Genomic DNA, 17,495 nt, shown 5'->3' with positions numbered 1-17,495 from the left:
CAGCGTTTCTCAAAGTGTGGCCCACAGTCCTTCTCGCTACTTATTAAAAATACAGAATTGGGGACATGACCCCAGACCTGCAGAATCAGAATACCTGATGTGGCCCGACAGTCTGCATGTTTACAAGCTCCCACACTAAACCTGACGACTACTGACCGGAGATGACTGCCTTTTGGCACTAGGAAGCCAGGAGGGGGTAGTGTCTGCCACCCCCCGCGGGCCCCCAACCCCCCCCCCCCGCCCCGCTTCAGCCCCTGGGATAGCTGGGATCAGAATCCCTGCTCTGCTTGCTAACAAGAAGTGAGGCACGTTACTTAACTGTAAGCCTCACTTTCCTTGCTGTAATTGGGGATCATAATCCATTTCATAATGAATTGAACACTCTAAGAAGCAGACCCGAGTGTTTTTTCCCTAGGTCTGATGAAGAGTGGGCGGTTGTAGAAACAGTGGGTCCGCAGAGTATGAGAGAAGTGTAGTAAACTAAGGGTTCTATAAAAGCAGCAAGGCACTTCAGGGGCCAAGTATCTTGCATAAGCACGGGGTTCAAAGTCCAGCCCTCTTCCATTCTCACACTTGTGAATTTTTTTCTTTTCTTTTCCTTTTTGTGGTACGCGGGCCTGTCACGGTGGTGGCCTCTCCCGTTGCGGAGCACAGGCTCCGGACGCGCAGGCTCAGCGGCCATGGCTCACGGGCCCAGCCGCTCCGTGGCATGTGGGATCCTCCCGGACCGGGGCCTGAACCCGTGTCCCCTGCATCGGCAGGCGGACCCTCAACCACTGCGCCACCAGGGAAGCCCACGCTTGTGAATTTTTATAATCACATCTCAGGTTTAAAAAAATATTTTTTCAATTTGATTTGTTTTTATTTACCGTTCTCCTTTGCCTCCTTGGAGATATGTCTGAAGTGTATTTCATTGTTGTGAATTTGGGACTTTCCCAGACCTTGTCTCTTTAATAGACCCTATTTACCTTTAAGAGAGAGGTTTTTAGGAGGAAGAAATAAGAGCTAATTGGGAAATAAAGTGAAAGTGTCTTTTTCTTTGAAACAACTCCTGGGGAGTGTTTGGGTATATGAATCTTCTGTGTGTGGTCCTGTAGGCATAGTGGTGCAAGATATCTTCCATTTGGCCAAGGTGGTTACGATTTTGAACCTTTCCCCAGCTGCTGACTATAGATTTCTATCTAGTTAGATCTGCCTTTTATAAAAATGTGCTATTGTGTATGTTAAGGATAATAAATAGTGGATATCCCTGTGGATTGTGTCTCCTGGCTGCCAAGGGACTTGAACGGTCCTTGATTGTAAATATGCCCAGGGCATGTGGTAATGTTCCTATTTTAAGTCTATAATTCAGATGGAAATTGAAGCCTTTGTTTATTAACATAGCTTGTGTGGCGGGGCAACTGGGACTGGTCCATTTACTGTTTGAAATTTTATCCATTTAAATCTGATCGTGTCTGTTCTTATTTTAATTCAGCAGTCTGTTTTAAGATGTCTGTAGAGTATAATTCTGCTTGGCTACTTTTAATATATTTCAAGCCTCCTATAAAAAAAAAATCAAACTTGTTTTTGACCCTGGTTATTTGAGAGCATGTTGGTAGTTAAATTATTCCCTTCTGCTTCATGGAAAGATACATCTATGAAAGAAACTCATTTTGAGGGAAGGAAAAAGGAATTTCATGCATTTCTTGTGAGGAAAAGAATGGCAGGTTATTTTGCCTCTGAGAGAAATAAAAGTAGGAGACATTGTGAGCCAAGGGAAAGGTTGGCCAAACAAGGTTTGGGGGTTTCCTATCCCTAAACATTTTTTTGGTTTAAAAAACCCCAACATTATAGAATGATACAGAACAAACATTTCTTATTATACCACATTTGCTTCAGATCCTCTTTTAAAGAGACAAGCTTGCAGATGAAGTTGAAAGTCCCTGTGGACTCATCCTTGACCCCGTTTCTTTCCCATTCTGTTTCTTTCTCTGCCCATCCTGCATCAGTTCACTAACCATTGACTTTCGTTTCTAGGTATTTTTATACTTTGGCTATTTACATAGCTCTAGGAATAGTGTTGCTTGTGTCTTTTTTTAGCCTGTGTTTAAATCATTATCATTCTACAGCTTGTTTTCCTGCTCAGTGTTGTTTTTCAAATTTGTTCATTTATTGCATTGCTCGCAGACTCACTGCTCTCTGTTCTGCTCTGTGACTGCACAGAGCCGACTGTAAATTTTACATCGTTAACATGAGCATTGTGGTCCTTGTCTTGCATGAGTGAGACCTCTCTGGGGTATATACCCTCCTGTAAGTAGGATTGCCTAAGTATAGTGATGCATATCTTCAGCCTTAACCAGATGATGCCGAGTAGCACCATGTGAAAGTGCCACAGTGGTTGAACCATTTTATATTCCCATCAGTGGTTACAGCACACCTATTTCCCCTCATCCTCATTTTTAAAATTTGACAATATATTGGCTGTCCTATAGTATCTCAGCTTACATTGCCCTGATTATTAATGAAGTGATACCTTTTTTCATACACTTAATGTCCAGCTGCAGTTCTTTTGTGAAATACCTGTTCGTACCTTTTGGCCAATTTTTCTCTTAGATAGTTTCTCTTACTGATTTGTTCTTCCTTCCTTTACTGAGTAAATCCAAGTAACGAGAGAACTTCCAGCAACTCTCACTACCACGTGTACCCACCTAACGGTACCTGCATCCACACACCTAAAGGTGAATTATTGGAGCTCCTATGGAAAGCCATCCCCTCCTTACCTATGCATTAACAGTTCTGTCCTCTTCCATCTGCATTATCACTTATTTGCTTTCCACAGGACCTTTGCCTGTTATTTCGCCCCTCTGAAACCAAAAACCAAAGCCCCTTCTCTTCGCCTTGCTTCCTCTGCCAGCTGCCACATAATCTCTTGGTATTTTGTAGCAGAACTTTCTGAAGTATCGTATGTACTCACTTTCTCCACTTCTCCTCTTCCCGTTCCTAGTTCCAGTCAGGCTCTTGCCCCTACTGCTCCACCAAAATTAATGTTGCCAAGTTACGGCCGACCCACACTTAGCTTGATCCAACAAGCGGATCTTAGTCCTCAGCTCATTCGCCTTGCCTTGTGCCTTGGACACAGTTGGTCTTTCCCTCCTCAATTCACTTTCTTTCCTTGGCTTCCAGGACATAACATTGGTTGTTTCCTCCTGCTGAGATCACTGATTGCTCCTTCTCAGTCTCCTTTTATACATTCCGTCTCTTATTCCTTACCTTTCAATGTTATAATGCCTCAGTCCTCTGACCTTTTCAATCTCGTAGGTTTAAATACCACCTATATGCCCACCACTCCCAAATGTAAATTACCAGCTCAGAGCTTTCTTCCAAACTCCACACTGCCTACTCAAAACCTCCACTTGAGAGTTTAGCAGGCCCGTAACCAAACTCCTGATCTCACCCACCTGCCTCTACCTGTGGTCTTCCTCATCTCAGGTGATGACCCCACCTATTATTCCATTTGCTCAGATAAAAAAAACCTTGGAGTCATGCTTGATTTCTCGCTGTTTTCTCATCTCACATTTCATCTATCTACTTTCAGAATATTCCCAGATTCTGACCACTTCTTACCCCCTCACTGCTCTTCCTTGATGTAATCTAACATCATTTCCCACCCAGATTAATGCCATAATCTCCTAATTGGTCTCCCTTTGTTCTTTCTCTTCCTTGCTGTGGTGTCTGTTCTCAGCACATTGACCAAAGTAATTCCTTCAGATGTTAAGTCAGATGTGTGACTTTGTCTGTTGTTCTCCCGTCTAGAACTCAGCTGTAGCCACAGTGATGTCTCTGCTGTTCCTTGAGCCCACCAGTCATCTCCTAACACAAGGCTTTTGCATTGGCTGTCCTCTCTGCCTGTCTCTAGATGACTACATCCCATACCTCCTTTGAGTCTTTGCTGAAATGTGATGTCATCGGGGTAGGCCTCACTGAGAAGTTCACAGCTGTGGCTCAGTACTCCAGTTCTCACCCTGTTCTGCCTTGTCTTTATCTTGTTTCACTTATCAGATGCTGAGTCTGTGCTTTGGCCTGTCAGTTTGTTCATGATGCTTTTTCAGTAAAGAACTCTTTAAAATTTTAGTGAAGCCCCATTCATCAATGTTTTCATAGTTTGTGTTTATTCAGCCTTGTTTTAAGAAATCCTGCAGGATCCTAGGGCCCAGTAAATTTTTTGGCTACAGTTTTTTGGCTGCTAGATGGGCTAGATTAAATTTGGCCTGAAACGGAGTTGAGAATAAGACCTTGATTAGGAGTCCCTTCCATTCCCTCCAGATGAGCATTAAACAGAGACCTCATTTTGGCATGATAAGCTCCTGTTAAAAAAAAAAAAAAAAAAAGACAGGCATGCCTTTTAGATGCTGAGATTGGGCCTCCTTCCCAAACCAAGGAGAGGTAAAGATGATTGAAGTTATCTCTAACGTGAGTCATTGCAGGGCCTACATACAATGTCACTTCTCAGGATGAACAGTGACTACAGCACATATTGGTTTGTGTATTATCCGCCCACCAGATAAATCAAGCATTCTTTTCTATTTTTAATTTTAAAGTATCTCCATGTAGATTAGAATCTAAACTAGGTAGTCCTTTTTAGCAGGCAAGATTCAGCTAAAGTCTTGTTTTCTCAGAATACATTCCATACCTCAATTGCCTCTTAGAGATTTCAAAGGCTTTTATGTACCTGGTAATTTGGAGGAATTGCTTTTATTTTGTAGTTTCTTAGGGACTTCTAATATCTCTCTTGTAAGATGTTTGCAGATGTCAATAGCTACTAGATCTTCAGGGTTAGAGTAACAAAATGACTCTGTTTTCACTTGTGGTATCTTGTTTTCTGCTCGTGCTATTAGTTCTTTCCGAGCTTCATGAGAGACATATAATCAGACTCAAGTCACCCTGTTTTTTTGTTGGAACGTTTGGTATAGTATTTATTTTCTTTCCTTCTTTTGAGAGTATCTTGGCTTGGCCCAGTCCTGTCGAGCATCTTTCTTGTTCACACTGCCATGTTCACACATTTAGCTGTATCTCATCCCATGATCTTCATCTGAATGCCTATTGAAACTATTTCTTACCATTCCTTGTTTTGGAGTTCCAAACAAGTGACATTGCCTTAAACCTCTGTGGTGTTTCAGAATAAATAGGGTAAGGTTCTGATATCAGGTTCTGTGGCACATCATAAGGCTGTGTAAGGGAAATGTCAATTATTTTGTTCAGTTCATTTTAAAAAATGTTGTTAGTGAATCACACAGCTCCTCTCTGAATAGATTGCCCTGTATTGCTAGGGGAATATGAATACATTGGGACTTCCTTATTCCTGATGGCTGATTCTGGTGACCATTGATTTTTGTCTTTATTAAAAATCCTGTTCATTACTGGCACCTAGCATCTTCTGTCTAGCAGGCATTCTTACACTATCATTAGTGTCATCATAAACTATTGTAGGGCTCCTCAGTAGTGACCCACTATTTTCATCTGGCTGCCTGGATGCTTATAAAATATCCATAATCCTATACGTCTGCCCTTATGTTGGCCAGCACTCCCTCTAGCCAGGCAGCTCTTATTTGTCCCATTTTCCTTGTTAAGGAGAACTCAGTGTTATTTCTTTAAAGATGTTCATGTTTCGGGCCGTACTTCACTTATTAGCAGTGATCATGGTTCCCCATGACTTTGATCAGTTTGGAAGTCCCAGTTGCTCCTGTTCAGAGTGTGGAGATTCCCACACATCAACTCTGAGAAAGGATAAAGATTCACCTTCAGTTCTAAAGGTGCCTTAAGTTCTTTGAAGAGCATGAGAATGGTGCTGCTGCCTTTATTTTTTTTTTTTAAGCCAGAGAAATTAGAAGACAGGTGGATGGTGAATGTGAAGCTCGAACTCAGATAATTATGCACATTCTTGGTGGTATCAGTGAATTGAAATGTTTAAATGATGTGTTTTGGACACCAAGGCTTGCTTTGGGTCTAGGAGGAAACCTCTATTTCGATGCCCTTGACCTCAGAATTGTCATTAGTATTACTTTAAATATGGGGGTATTAAAATGATAAATGTTCTTTATTTGAGAGTAGTTGGCTATTTAAGAAAACATAATTTGAATACTTTAAGTATAGAATGAATTATGTAGAGATCTTGTGTCAGGTGTGTAAAAGATGGCAAAGCAAAGTTGAGGCCAGGTGAGCTAGTCATACAGGATGGGGAAGCAATGGTGTGCATCTAGGTTAGGGGTTATGGCTTAATTTTCTCCTTTTTTTCTGATTCCCACCCCCCCCCCCCGCCCAAATATCTGTTCAGGCAGTCCTGTCCTTCTAGCATACTTGCTCTGGTATATTATTCTGCATATTTCTTTTGTGGTAGCACATCTAAGCATTTGAGTTTATACTGTGAGGGAAGTACTGTATACTTGGGTCTGGGATCACAAAGGACAACAGAAAAGGACAGAGTCTCTGTTCTCATGCAACTTAGGAGCTAGCGGGAGAGACATTAATCATACCAACCAATTTAGCCAACATCTCCCAATTTCTTGTACACAAGCTCTAGTCCTCCATACGCTGTCCTCCCCCGACTGCAAACTTCTCGGGTTCCTTCGCTTTTATACCCTCTATCCACTCCCTTGTCAGTCACTTATTAATTTATTTTTTAAAGAGATTCTCCTGGCTCTTAAGTTCCTGTCAATTCCCAGTTCTGTTGCCTTCATCCGGACCCTCTCTCACCATCTGTTATATTGCTCAGAGCCCCTCTTTTGGGGGAAGTCTGGGCCCCAAGAAATAATGAAGGGATTGGCTGTGTATTTGTGTGCCGAAATACTGTTTATTCCTGCCTCCCTCCTTTTGCTTGTCTTTTTTTTCCCCCCAACTCTAATTTTCTTTCTAGTTTTTTCCTATCCTGCAAACTCATGTTAAGTCCCACCTTGTCAATGAAACATCTCCTGATTACTTCTTTCCAGTTCCATGAATTCTAATAGCACTTAGTCCCTAGTCTATATCACATAATTTAGCACTTATTCAGAACTGCTTTGTGTTACTTCATATCTGCAGGATTTCTTCTGTTATTGTTAGGTTACAAGGATTTTACGTCCAAGAGTATAACATACATTTACATAGTGCTTTGTCTGAGGCTAATAGTTGGTAGGTGCTTAAAAAAGGCTTACAGAGTAATAGAATGAGATTTATAGTATATCTGTAAATATTAGAAGGGCCCTAATACTCAGTGAGCTGCTTCTATACTGCAGTTTATATAGCTCTTTCCCTGTTGATGAACATTTAGGTTGTTTCCAGTTGTGTAAACATTCCATTGCTTATTTTTGAGCCTGTCGTTTGGAAAAAGATGGTCTTGTTCCCTGTAAAGCATTTCAACCAAATACTTTGTTAATCGTTTACTGTATATCTAGAATTATTCAATATTTGTGATACTGGGAGCTAGAGCATATTTCAGGTGTGTTGTCATTATCTCGCACTCTTGGCTGTGTTCATGTGTCAGTTTTTGCTTTGTTTTCTCATTCCTGATGCGGTATTTTATTTTGCTTTAAGGATAAGAACAAGAAACTGCGTCCCCTCTATGACATTCCCTATATGTTTGAAGCCCGGGAATTTCTGCGAAAGAAGCTTATTGGGAAAAAGGTAAGTGATGGCAGAAACATAATTTGCAAGTGGTTAGGGGTTGTTTTAATGTGGGCTCTTGTGATGAAATCCCAGAGACCAGCAAATGACTCTCCTCCACCAAGTCAAGTAGTATTACTTTGGTATGAAGAGAGGCGTGCCTCTGTCTCAGGAAGTGGCATCCCTTGGGAGAAGTTTAAAATTGGGGCCCTGACCACAGTGTGATTTCCAGGGCTCTCACGGCATGTTCTTTCCAGGGTCCAGGCTCAATTCCAGTCTCAGTAATTGCATATTGCCCTGAGCTCCATCCACTTCCATTAAAGCAGAGTAGCTCTCTGCTTCTCTCCAGCCACTTGCATTAAAAGTCGGGGCTGTGGGATTTGCTAATGAAAGAAAGCGGCTGCTTTTTTTTCTGACTTCCCTGTTTCTGAGGAGAAGAGGGCTTCTGGAATAGGAGCCTGCCTTTTGTGGAAAAGAGGGTGTGGTTTCCTGCTGGTTCGTTGGGAGACTTTCTGGTGTAGTGCAGCGGCTCAGGCCCTCAGAGGGCATTTCCTTGTGTTCTTAGAGCAGAATGTTCTATGACCTGCTGCAGAACTTGTTGTTCTGGGAAGCTGATAATGAGCCTCTGATCTTCCACTGATTTTCCCTGACCTCCCCAACCTGCATATCCTGGACATTTCTTTGTGTCCTGGGTAAACAGAGGAAACGAATAGAATAATTCCTGCGGTAATTGAGGGAAATCTGTTCAGAGAAAGACTGATTTGTGTTCTCCTTACTTTCCGTCGGTGGGGATCCTTCCAGGAAATGTTATGTTTTGGGCCAACTTTTATTATAGGTTCAGAAAGGTAAGGCCATTTGTTTCTAAGTCTGACCTCGACATGTTGAAGCCATATTAGCATTCTTTACCTGCGTGCAGGTTTCTAAACGATTGGAGTTGTGAGAGGTTTGTCAAAGTACCGTAGTTACTAGCATGATAAATTATTGCAAGAGATTTTGAAGCTGGGCAAAAGATGAAATTGCTGATTTTGAGGTAGAGAAACCAAACCGGATTCCCTAAAACAAGTATTTATCTCCTCATTCCTTGGGAGAATAGGCTCATTTGTCATTGTGTAAAACATGACAGAATGCTGTATTCATTCATGAAGTGTAGTGCAAATGATGGCTTTAAGACTCTTTCAATTTCTAGATCTCTTGTTATCTGATTGAATGTCTGACGTCTGTTTCACCAAGTTGATACCATATCACTAATTTACTGGCTCATAAACAATGGCATAGAGACAAGCAAGGAATTCCCCCTGCACGTGTTCATTTCTATTGAAATCCATCCAAAACCACACTGAAAGGAGTGGCAGCGCGTATTTGCTTCGTGCACAGCCAGTTGTGTGGTGTGTATTCTGGCATCCACCTGGTGTGTTTGAATATTGCCCGTCCCTGATTGTGCTTTGTCCCTAGGAGCAGAGATCACAGCTTAGGGTAGCAGCTGCTGAATGGTTCTAGAAAGTTAGCCCAGGCCTCTGCTCTCAAACGCTATGTGCCTGCTGGGCCTTTGTAAAGTCCTCTGTCTCAGGATAAAGGAACTGACCTCCAGTGTCAGATATGGTGGCAATTCTTAAGCAATTAGGCTCCTTCTTGGTGGGAGAAAACTCATTTACTGTTTCCTCTGCATCAGAGTTGATTGGATTCTATTTGTGCTGAGCCCAAGTTTTGTCCCCCACGGTGACACTGTGTAAACGATGAATACTGTATCCCTGCCTAGGGAGAAGGATGCAGCTAAGCTCTGCTGGGCTGGAACATTCCTGATGCAAACTGCTTTTCCTGACTCACCACCTGAAACCACTTGCCTGTCTTCTGGGCCCATCAGTTGCGACAGCGAACACCCATGTGCCTTGGAGTCTGGGAGCAGACAGGGCAGTGGCTGCCTCAGGGGGGCGGCTAGCACATCATCACACATTTCTGCCAATTCCCTTCAGACCTCTGCAGCTGTTCAGTGCAGCACGTGGTGATTAAGAGGCACCGAGAGAGAGCATGTGTGCCTGTGTGTGCCTGTGCGCGAAAGCTGGTTAGTACAGCCTGTCACAGCTTAAACAAGATAATGGAGGTAAAAATCATCTTCTCTGCCCAGGCTATTATTGGACCATCCCAGAGAGTCTATAATAAGAAGTTTGGAGGGGTTTCTAGACTGTAGAGCATTGGGATTGAAGGTAAAGTGGTGAGGTGCTTTGTTAGATTCAGTGGCCTCCATTTCAGTTATGGAACTTCACTTTGGTTCACTCCCAAGATGCAATTCTGGCTAAATGCCTTAAAGTAACCAGGCACCTCTCTGAGCCTTGGTTTTAGCATTTGTGAACTGGGAATATTATTTGCCTTTCCTCTCTCATGGATGAGAATCCAGGATAATACTAGTCATTCATGTTTTTCCAGGTGCCTGTTGCATTATGTGGTTTGGTTTTGTTTAATAATACTGCTTTCGTTTAGAATCTAGCATTGCCTGACTTTCTCAGGTCTGAGGTCAAGATATGTGAATCAGTGCGCAACTAATTTGACTGCCATCAACCCCTTGTGCAGATTTGGGTGTCACCTGGTTCCAGCTTCCACAAAATGTGTATCTGCTTGTATTGGAGTGTGTATTTGTGTGTGTGTGTGTTATCTGGTTTAAGGGAGAGGTAGGATATGTGCGTATCCTGGAAGTGTTTCAGAAGCTGTCTGAATTGCTATACTGCCTGGTAGAATGCCCTCCCCATCCCTTGTTTACCATCTTCCATCTGTGCTTTCACTAAAATATGACTAAGGAATATGCATGGAGGAGAGAACTGTCTTGCTAATTTCTTCTGGGTTTCTTCATGGTCCCAGTGTAGTGGACGCATGGAATCCTTGGTAACTTCGACATGTCCCTTCGTTTTCCAGAATGGCATCCTTAGTGAGAATAAAATGGTGAGATGCCCTCCTAAGAGAACCAGAGCTAAGGTCCTCTTCTGATAGCAGGAGCAGTTTCTTTCTCTGTGTACATTTTTTTCCTTAATGTTTAGAGACCGTCAGCCCAAGGAAAGCAAGAGTTTGTGTGCCTAAGTCATTTTGCTCTCAGTGGAATAAAGTAATAATAGCTGGGATCTTCACTGGGAATTTTCTCCAGCTATTTCATAAAATCTCTAAATATTTTTTAATCTGTTTAATACAGCATTTATAAATGACATATGAATCACTGTAACTCCTGTCCCTTGATTGCAAAATTTCTATCACCATGGGAACCATTGTGTTCAAAGTTGTAACTTGTTTGGACAATTGAAGGGTCAAAAATGGTCGATGAGATGAAATTGCAAGAAGCGATGAAGCTTCAGCCCTGGCAATAGATAGGAGAGCCTGGATGAGCATCTATCTCCAGAAACTCTACCCCCCAATTCGTCTGTTCCCTAAAGGTTTTGTCACTGTTTCTGTTGATATAAGTAAATTTGGGGGATGCGGCTCATTTGTAAATCAACGGCTGACTTTGTATGATTTTTATGCCATTAAAATTTGTTCCGTAAACTAGGTTGACTCTTTAGGCACTAAAAATTAGGTAATTTTCTTGATAAATGCAGACATTTGGGAAGTTATTGGGCTATGAATTAGGGAATTATTTCTAATTCATATTGTTTTAGATTGTTCTTTTTTGGAAACCTATTTTACTTGAGGGTTGTACTTTTGGGGACGTGGGGCTCTTTGGGGTGGGTGGAAATGATTTCCATGTGTACCGGATTTACAGTTCCAGCAGGTTCAAAACTGAACTCATGGTAAACCTGGTCTGTCTAGAATGGTTGGTATTGTATGTAAATGATATTATCTTTATTCTAGGTTAATGTGCCTTTATGAAGGAGGCCGGCAACCCAACCACTGTTAATAGCCTTGTTTCTATGGGATAAAATATTCTGAATGTCTAAATCAGCTATGAAAGATAGGGCTCATTTGTTCTTTGGTGGTGGCTGCCTATGTGTGATTTTCATGCTATTCCAATATGTAGCGTGACCTAAAGACTTCTATTTTTTAAGGCACTTCATATAATGCTCATTCTAAAGAGTAGAGCTGTCGTTTATTGAGTTGTTTCTTGATGGAAAAATACTGAATTTTGTTTTCACTTTACTTAATTTTCACCTCCACCCTGAAAGATATATGTATCATTTCTATTTTCATAGGCATAGAAACTGAAACTCATAGGAATTAGGTATCTTACCCCCAGATGTCTATGCTTTTAATCATGATTTTGAATTAAAAGGCATCTGGAAAGGCCCGCTTTCCTGTTGTATGTACTGAATCATGGGTAGATAGCCAGGGTCACAGTGCTTTTTGGGATACGCCAGTTCTTGTGTATAACATGTACTCTACCTGCTATGAGAAGTTGATCCTCTTCAGCCGCATCGTCCCCATCTACAGATAGCCGCAGGTGGTAAGAGCACCATGGATCAGCCCTCTGATTGCCTTCAGCCCTCTAGACATTATCTCATTAGTCTTAGAGATGTCCCGGTGAAGTGATGTTTCATCAGATTGTTCTTCAGAGAAACCAGTGTCAGATTACATGTTCTTCAGTTACGCAGACAATGTGAGGTCATAGGTAACTGTGCTAAGCAAGTGTGGAGCTTGATTGTCCTTTCTCTTCAATCTCTTGGCAGAGGTGAGGCTTCTGGGAGAAGGGGAAGGACAGGTCACTCTTTTATCTTGGGCCAGGGCCGCGCCCAGGTTGAGGAGCACAGGTTGAGGACTGGTCCCTGAAGATACCCGGTGTAGCCTTCCTCAGCCGAAGCCGTGCTCCACTCAGCCGGTGAGAGCTCTTGAAGGTCATGGAGCTTTTTTGAGGAGCATTCTTTCACTCTTCTCACGGGCTATATCACAGGGCTGTCCTGTTGCTTAAAAATACTTTTTCCATGTGTTACTTAATACGCTGTGTTAAGTACAAAGCTGGCAGTCTGGGGATTCTTGTTCTTAATTACCTCTAATGTATTTTAGTTTGGTTTTTGTAAACATTTCCTTAGTCACGTCCACATTTTCCACTTCATATTAATGTGATACACTCACGCTATGGAAAAGTCCTTTACATTAATGATCAAAACAGGCCCTAAGGTTGTGAATGCATTGTGATTTAAATCGACAGGTTTATGCGAGGTTGCTTGTCCTTGCTTTCTCAGTGCCAGCTGTTACCATCAATGTGGCTGTAAATTTTTTGAATAAATGGCTTGAAGATATTCACCAAATCGAGTGATATTTTGAATGGCTTGTATTTTCTGACCATGCCTTTTCCAGGTCAGACTTCTCCCACTTAGACGGGCCAGGAGTGTGTCAGTGTGCACTGGAGACCAAGGGTCATTGTAGATGCCCTCGACCCCTTGGCTTGACTCATCAACTCCCTTGTCTGGTGAAGGTAATTAACAGAAATGACAGTAGCATGGCCTGTTTCTGGAGACTTGTTCTCAGCAAGGTAGCGCTCGCCCTGCTGCCACTTAAGAGCTCTTCTTGATGGGTTTTTGGTTTTTTTATCTGCAGATTATGCAGAGTACCTCTGTACTTTAGGAACCATCAGGGTGCTGAGCTGAGCATATAGCTCTTTGGCGAAATGTGGTATTTGTATGGTGTATATTGTAATGCCTTCTTCAGAAAGGACCTCTTAGTTAAATGAAGAAACTGGAACTTTAAACTGCATTCCTGGAAATGTCTTCTGTATGCTCGCCCATGGGAAATGATTTATTAGCTACCAGAACCCTCAGGATCTCCTATCTTTGGTTACTACTGGGCATCACGTTGTTTAAAGACTTCTCTTCCCTGGACTCCCAAGTCGCTCGTAGGCTCTGGTGAAACCCTTACATTTATAACTGATTTTTGGTCAGCTTGTCTTTGGTCAGTGGGTGGTGAAGCCACCCACTCCTGATCTTTTCAACGAGGATTCTGAAATGCCGTCCTTGGGGCTGGAACTTTCCATGCCTGTTCTCTGCAAATTGGGATTTTATTTTAGGGGGAGATTTGTGCTGAATCAGCTCAGCTGTGTTTGGGGGTAGGGAGAGAACAGGCTTTTTTTCCCTGCTTTAAAAATAACCCTTATGTGCCAAAAACCCTATAAAATGTGCTGAATTGCAAATCTTCCAACTTCCTATACCTCCTGGTTTACAGCAAATAGATTCTTCTGAGCTTAGGCTCAATGATAGTGTATAGAGTAAAGTGAGACTGTCCAGATGTGCCCAGTTGGGAAGGAAACCCAACTCCTGCTATCTTTTCTCACAATATTTTTTTATTCGGTAGTTTCATCTTACAAGGGTCTATATAGGGTTAGCACATATAACTTTGCTAGTAAGAAAAAGGGTTTGGTGTTTTTGCAAAATAAGACATCATTCGGAAGTAGTGAGTCCAATTTTTAGGCACAGGCTCTTAAGGGTTTCTTTCTGTGGCCTCTGTTTTTGCTGTGTCCAGAAAGTTAGGCTCATATTTCCGTTGCTTGAGTATTTCTTTCCCAAGGGCATGAACAACGTGTGGGTGTACAAGAAGGTAGTATGCACAATTGTCTCTTGGTTCTAAGGTGGAAATTCCTCCAATTCTTTATTTTTTAAAGACTTTCTTGATGTGGACCATTTATAAAGTCTTTATTGAATTTGTTACAATATTGCTTCTTTTTTGTATGTTTTGGTTTTTTGGCCAGGAGGCATGTGGGATCTTAGCTCCCTGACCAGGGATCGAACCTGCACCCCCTGCATTGGAAGGCAAGGTCTTAACCACTGGACTGCCAGGGAAGTCCCCTCCAATTCTTTACAGCTGGGTGACTGAAGTGGTGTCTTAGGGCTGCAGCTTCATAATTAAGGCCATGCGCTTGTGAGCTCAAAGGCTCCTTGTTTTCATGCGTTTAAAATCTGAGCGAAACTTTTGGTTCTTACTGAATCGAGTTCTTTTGTTGATATGTGGAACTGCCATTTTGCTTTCACTTACCAGTTATCTTTTCTCTGGCAAATTTTCAGGTATTCCTAAAGAGCTGCAATTCTACCCCATGAGGATTTCTGGCTTGGATGGTCTTTCCTGGTGTTTTCATAATGATGGGTGTAGCGGGATGAATAGTGTCCCCTCAGAATTCATGTCCTTTTAGAACCTCAGAAGGTGACCTTATCTGGAAATAGGGTCTTCACAGATGTAATGGGTTAAAATGAAATCCTACTGGATTAGGGTGGGGTCTGAACCCAAAGACCTGTGCCTTCCTTAGAAGAGGGTAGGACACAGACAGAGAAGGAAGGACACGTGACAGTGGAGATGGAGATTGAAGTGACGCAGCTGCGGCATGGAACGCCAAGGAGACGGCCAAGAGCCACGAGTAGCTAGGAGGAGGCGAGGAAGGATCCTTCCCTAGAGCCTTCAGAGGGCGCATCGGCCCTGTGTACATCTTGAAGTCAGACTTGAGGCTTCCGAAGTCATTGGAGTAAATTTCTGTTGTAAGCCAACCAGTTTGTGGTGCTTGGGTTACAGCAACCCTAGGAAAGTAAAGCAGCGGAAATGTAGGTTAGCTTCCTTTTTTTTTTTTAAATTTTTAAAATTTATTTATTTATGGCTGCATTGGGTCTTCGTTGCTGCATGCAGGCTTTCTCTAGTTGCAGCGAGCGGGGGCTACTCTTCGTTGCGGTGCGCGGGCTTCTTCTTCAGGTGGCTTCTCTTGTTGTGGAGCATGGGTTCTGGGCGTGTAGGCTTCGGTAGTTGCGGCACACGGGCTCGTAGTTGTGGCTTGCAGGCTCTAGAGCTCAGGCTCAGGAGTTGTGGCGCACGGGCTTAGTTGCTCCACGGCATGTGGGATCTTCCCGGACCAGGGCTCGAACCCGTGTCCCCTGCATTGGCAGGGGGATTCTTAACCACTGCACCACCAGGGAAGCCCAGGTTAGCTTCTTTGTCTATCTTGCCAGTTGACTCTTGGCTGGAGTTCTCGTTTTTCAGTTTTGTACAAGACTGTCTTGTCTTTCGGTATTTGTGTTTATTCTTTCCGTCGTTACTCCTCCTGGGCTTTAATGCCGTCCCATCTTCAGACCAGCTGATAATTGGTATAGAGTAATTAATACTTGAGAGCACATTTCTAGTGTTGTCGGTAGGCTCACCCTCGGGCTTCTGTCCTGTTTCCCTTCCTTGAAGGATGAGTGCTGATGTCCACTTAAGAGGGCTGCCACAGTCACGGGGCCTCCATCACTTGGACTTCGATCATTAGTGTTTTGAAATATGGCTCAGCCTGGGAGAAATCATTCCTGGCAGGAGCTTTTGATGAACCATGCTCATCCCATTTAAGGCTGATGAATAGGACATTAGGAGTAATAAGCACCATGTGTGACATGTCGCCTGCTCAGGGTGTGTGCTATGGGGAGCTGTGCATGAGTGTTCTTCTGTAACTACAGGAATCTCAGGTTTTGTCTTTAATCTGGTCATTTTGGACGAGAAAATTTTCCTGCAACTTTGCCTTCCCACCTCTTCTGACTGCAAAAAGTGATTGGGCTGGGCTGATGAGCAGGTGGTCCTCTTCTGAAGACAAAGGTTGAGTAGGTTTATCCTTTTGGAGGCAGTCCCTAGGAGAAGGCCGGAAGTGGCAGCCTGGGGAAGTCAACTCATTTTTATTATTCAGGAACTATTTCTTGAGCAACTGCTCCATACCACACCTTGTTCAAGACATTGGGGATTGAGCCTTACGAACACCTGTTCTCATGGAACTAATAGTTTAGAAAAGGCACATGGTGGTTGGGTACCTTTTTGGAGGAAAAATATGAATAAAATATCATCTCTGTCACAAATTGCCTACAGTCTAACTGCGATAAGATTACATCAAAATGTGTGAAGTTGAATAAGAACAGATTTGAATAACTGAGATAAGAAACATGTCTCTTGGCAGGATTGGATTAATATTAATGTGAATTGTACAGATCATAGTTGTCTTTCAGAGACGAGAGGTCACACCTGCTGTGTGACCTTCTGCACTTAATGGCTTCAGCTGTCTCTTATATATGAATATTTCCACCCCTGATTTCTTTCTCTGCCTTAAGATCAGTTTCCAGCTGCTGAATACGAGATACCCAAATACAGATGCCAGTAGACAGCTGTCATCTATTATGTCTAAAATGTAGTTCTTGGCTTCCATACGATTTTCTTCCCTGCTCACAAACTGCCTTGGCTAGGCTACCTTTGTTGTTGGTCTTAAATAATGTCACCACCCACCTGTTATCCCAAACTTTAGTATCAGCAGTCTCCCCATCCCAATTTCATCTGATTCTGCCATAGTTATCACTTCCAAATCTTCCTTTTCACAGTGTTACCCATGGCTACTGGCCTGTGTGCTCCTTATCTCTCAGTCACTGCAACTGCCTCTTAAGTAGTTCTCCTTCTAGTCTCTGCCATCTTTCATGTTGCTGTCAGAATCGCTTTCTATGTGCACAGTCATGGTCATCTCACAGACTCTGGGGACACCCAGATGGCTGCAGAAAAGCATCTGACTCCTTAAATGAAGGTAAAGGAAAGCCGGTTGTATATAAAATAGCATAATGTCATTTAGGGATGTTTCCATTTCCAGTCTTACTTCCTACTCTACCCTCCATATGATACGTCACAAATAACTTCTCACCCTTGTGTCGACACGCCAAGCCCTTTCACAGCTTCTTGCTTTCACACTTCTTTTTCTGTAAGAATCTTAGCACGGTTCCTTATTCCTGGCTGGCTCCCCGTGTAAAGTCGGGGGCTGTCTGTCCTGTTACTCCCCTGTGCCCATTTCTGGAGTATCTGTTCCCAGGTCTGACCTCCCTCACCCGCTATGGGGCAAAGAGCCTGTCTGACCCTTTCTTCAGCTCTCAGCTCCTGATGTCAGGAATCAGATTAGGATCCCCCAATAAGTCTTTACAGAGGTGGTGGGATTTGTCCTC

General features: G+C 42.8%; 1 protein-coding gene across 2 annotated transcripts in view; it reads left to right on the top strand.

Annotated features, from left to right (window-relative positions):
- Positions 1 to 17,495, top strand: part of SND1 (staphylococcal nuclease and tudor domain containing 1) — a 418,829-nt gene that overhangs the window by 149,505 nt on the left and 251,829 nt on the right. Inside the window, exon 11 of one of the 2 annotated variants that reach the window (XM_022581894.3) lies at positions 7,546 to 7,635. The exons of the other annotated variant lie outside the window; for it this stretch is intronic. Coding sequence (XP_022437602.1) covers positions 7,546 to 7,635 — 90 coding nt within the window. The remainder of the gene's footprint in view (positions 1 to 7,545; positions 7,636 to 17,495) is intronic. 2 annotated transcript variants of the gene reach the window in all.

Source organism: Delphinapterus leucas, chromosome 9 (assembly GCF_059928025.1).
Source record: "Delphinapterus leucas isolate spDelLeu-1000000601 "Yukka" chromosome 9, BTC_Dleu_Yukka2, whole genome shotgun sequence".
In the NCBI taxonomy this organism is placed as follows: Eukaryota; Metazoa; Chordata; class Mammalia; order Artiodactyla; family Monodontidae; genus Delphinapterus; species Delphinapterus leucas.
Note: the sequence above shows the minus strand (reverse complement) of the source record. Positions and strands in the feature narration are given on the sequence as shown.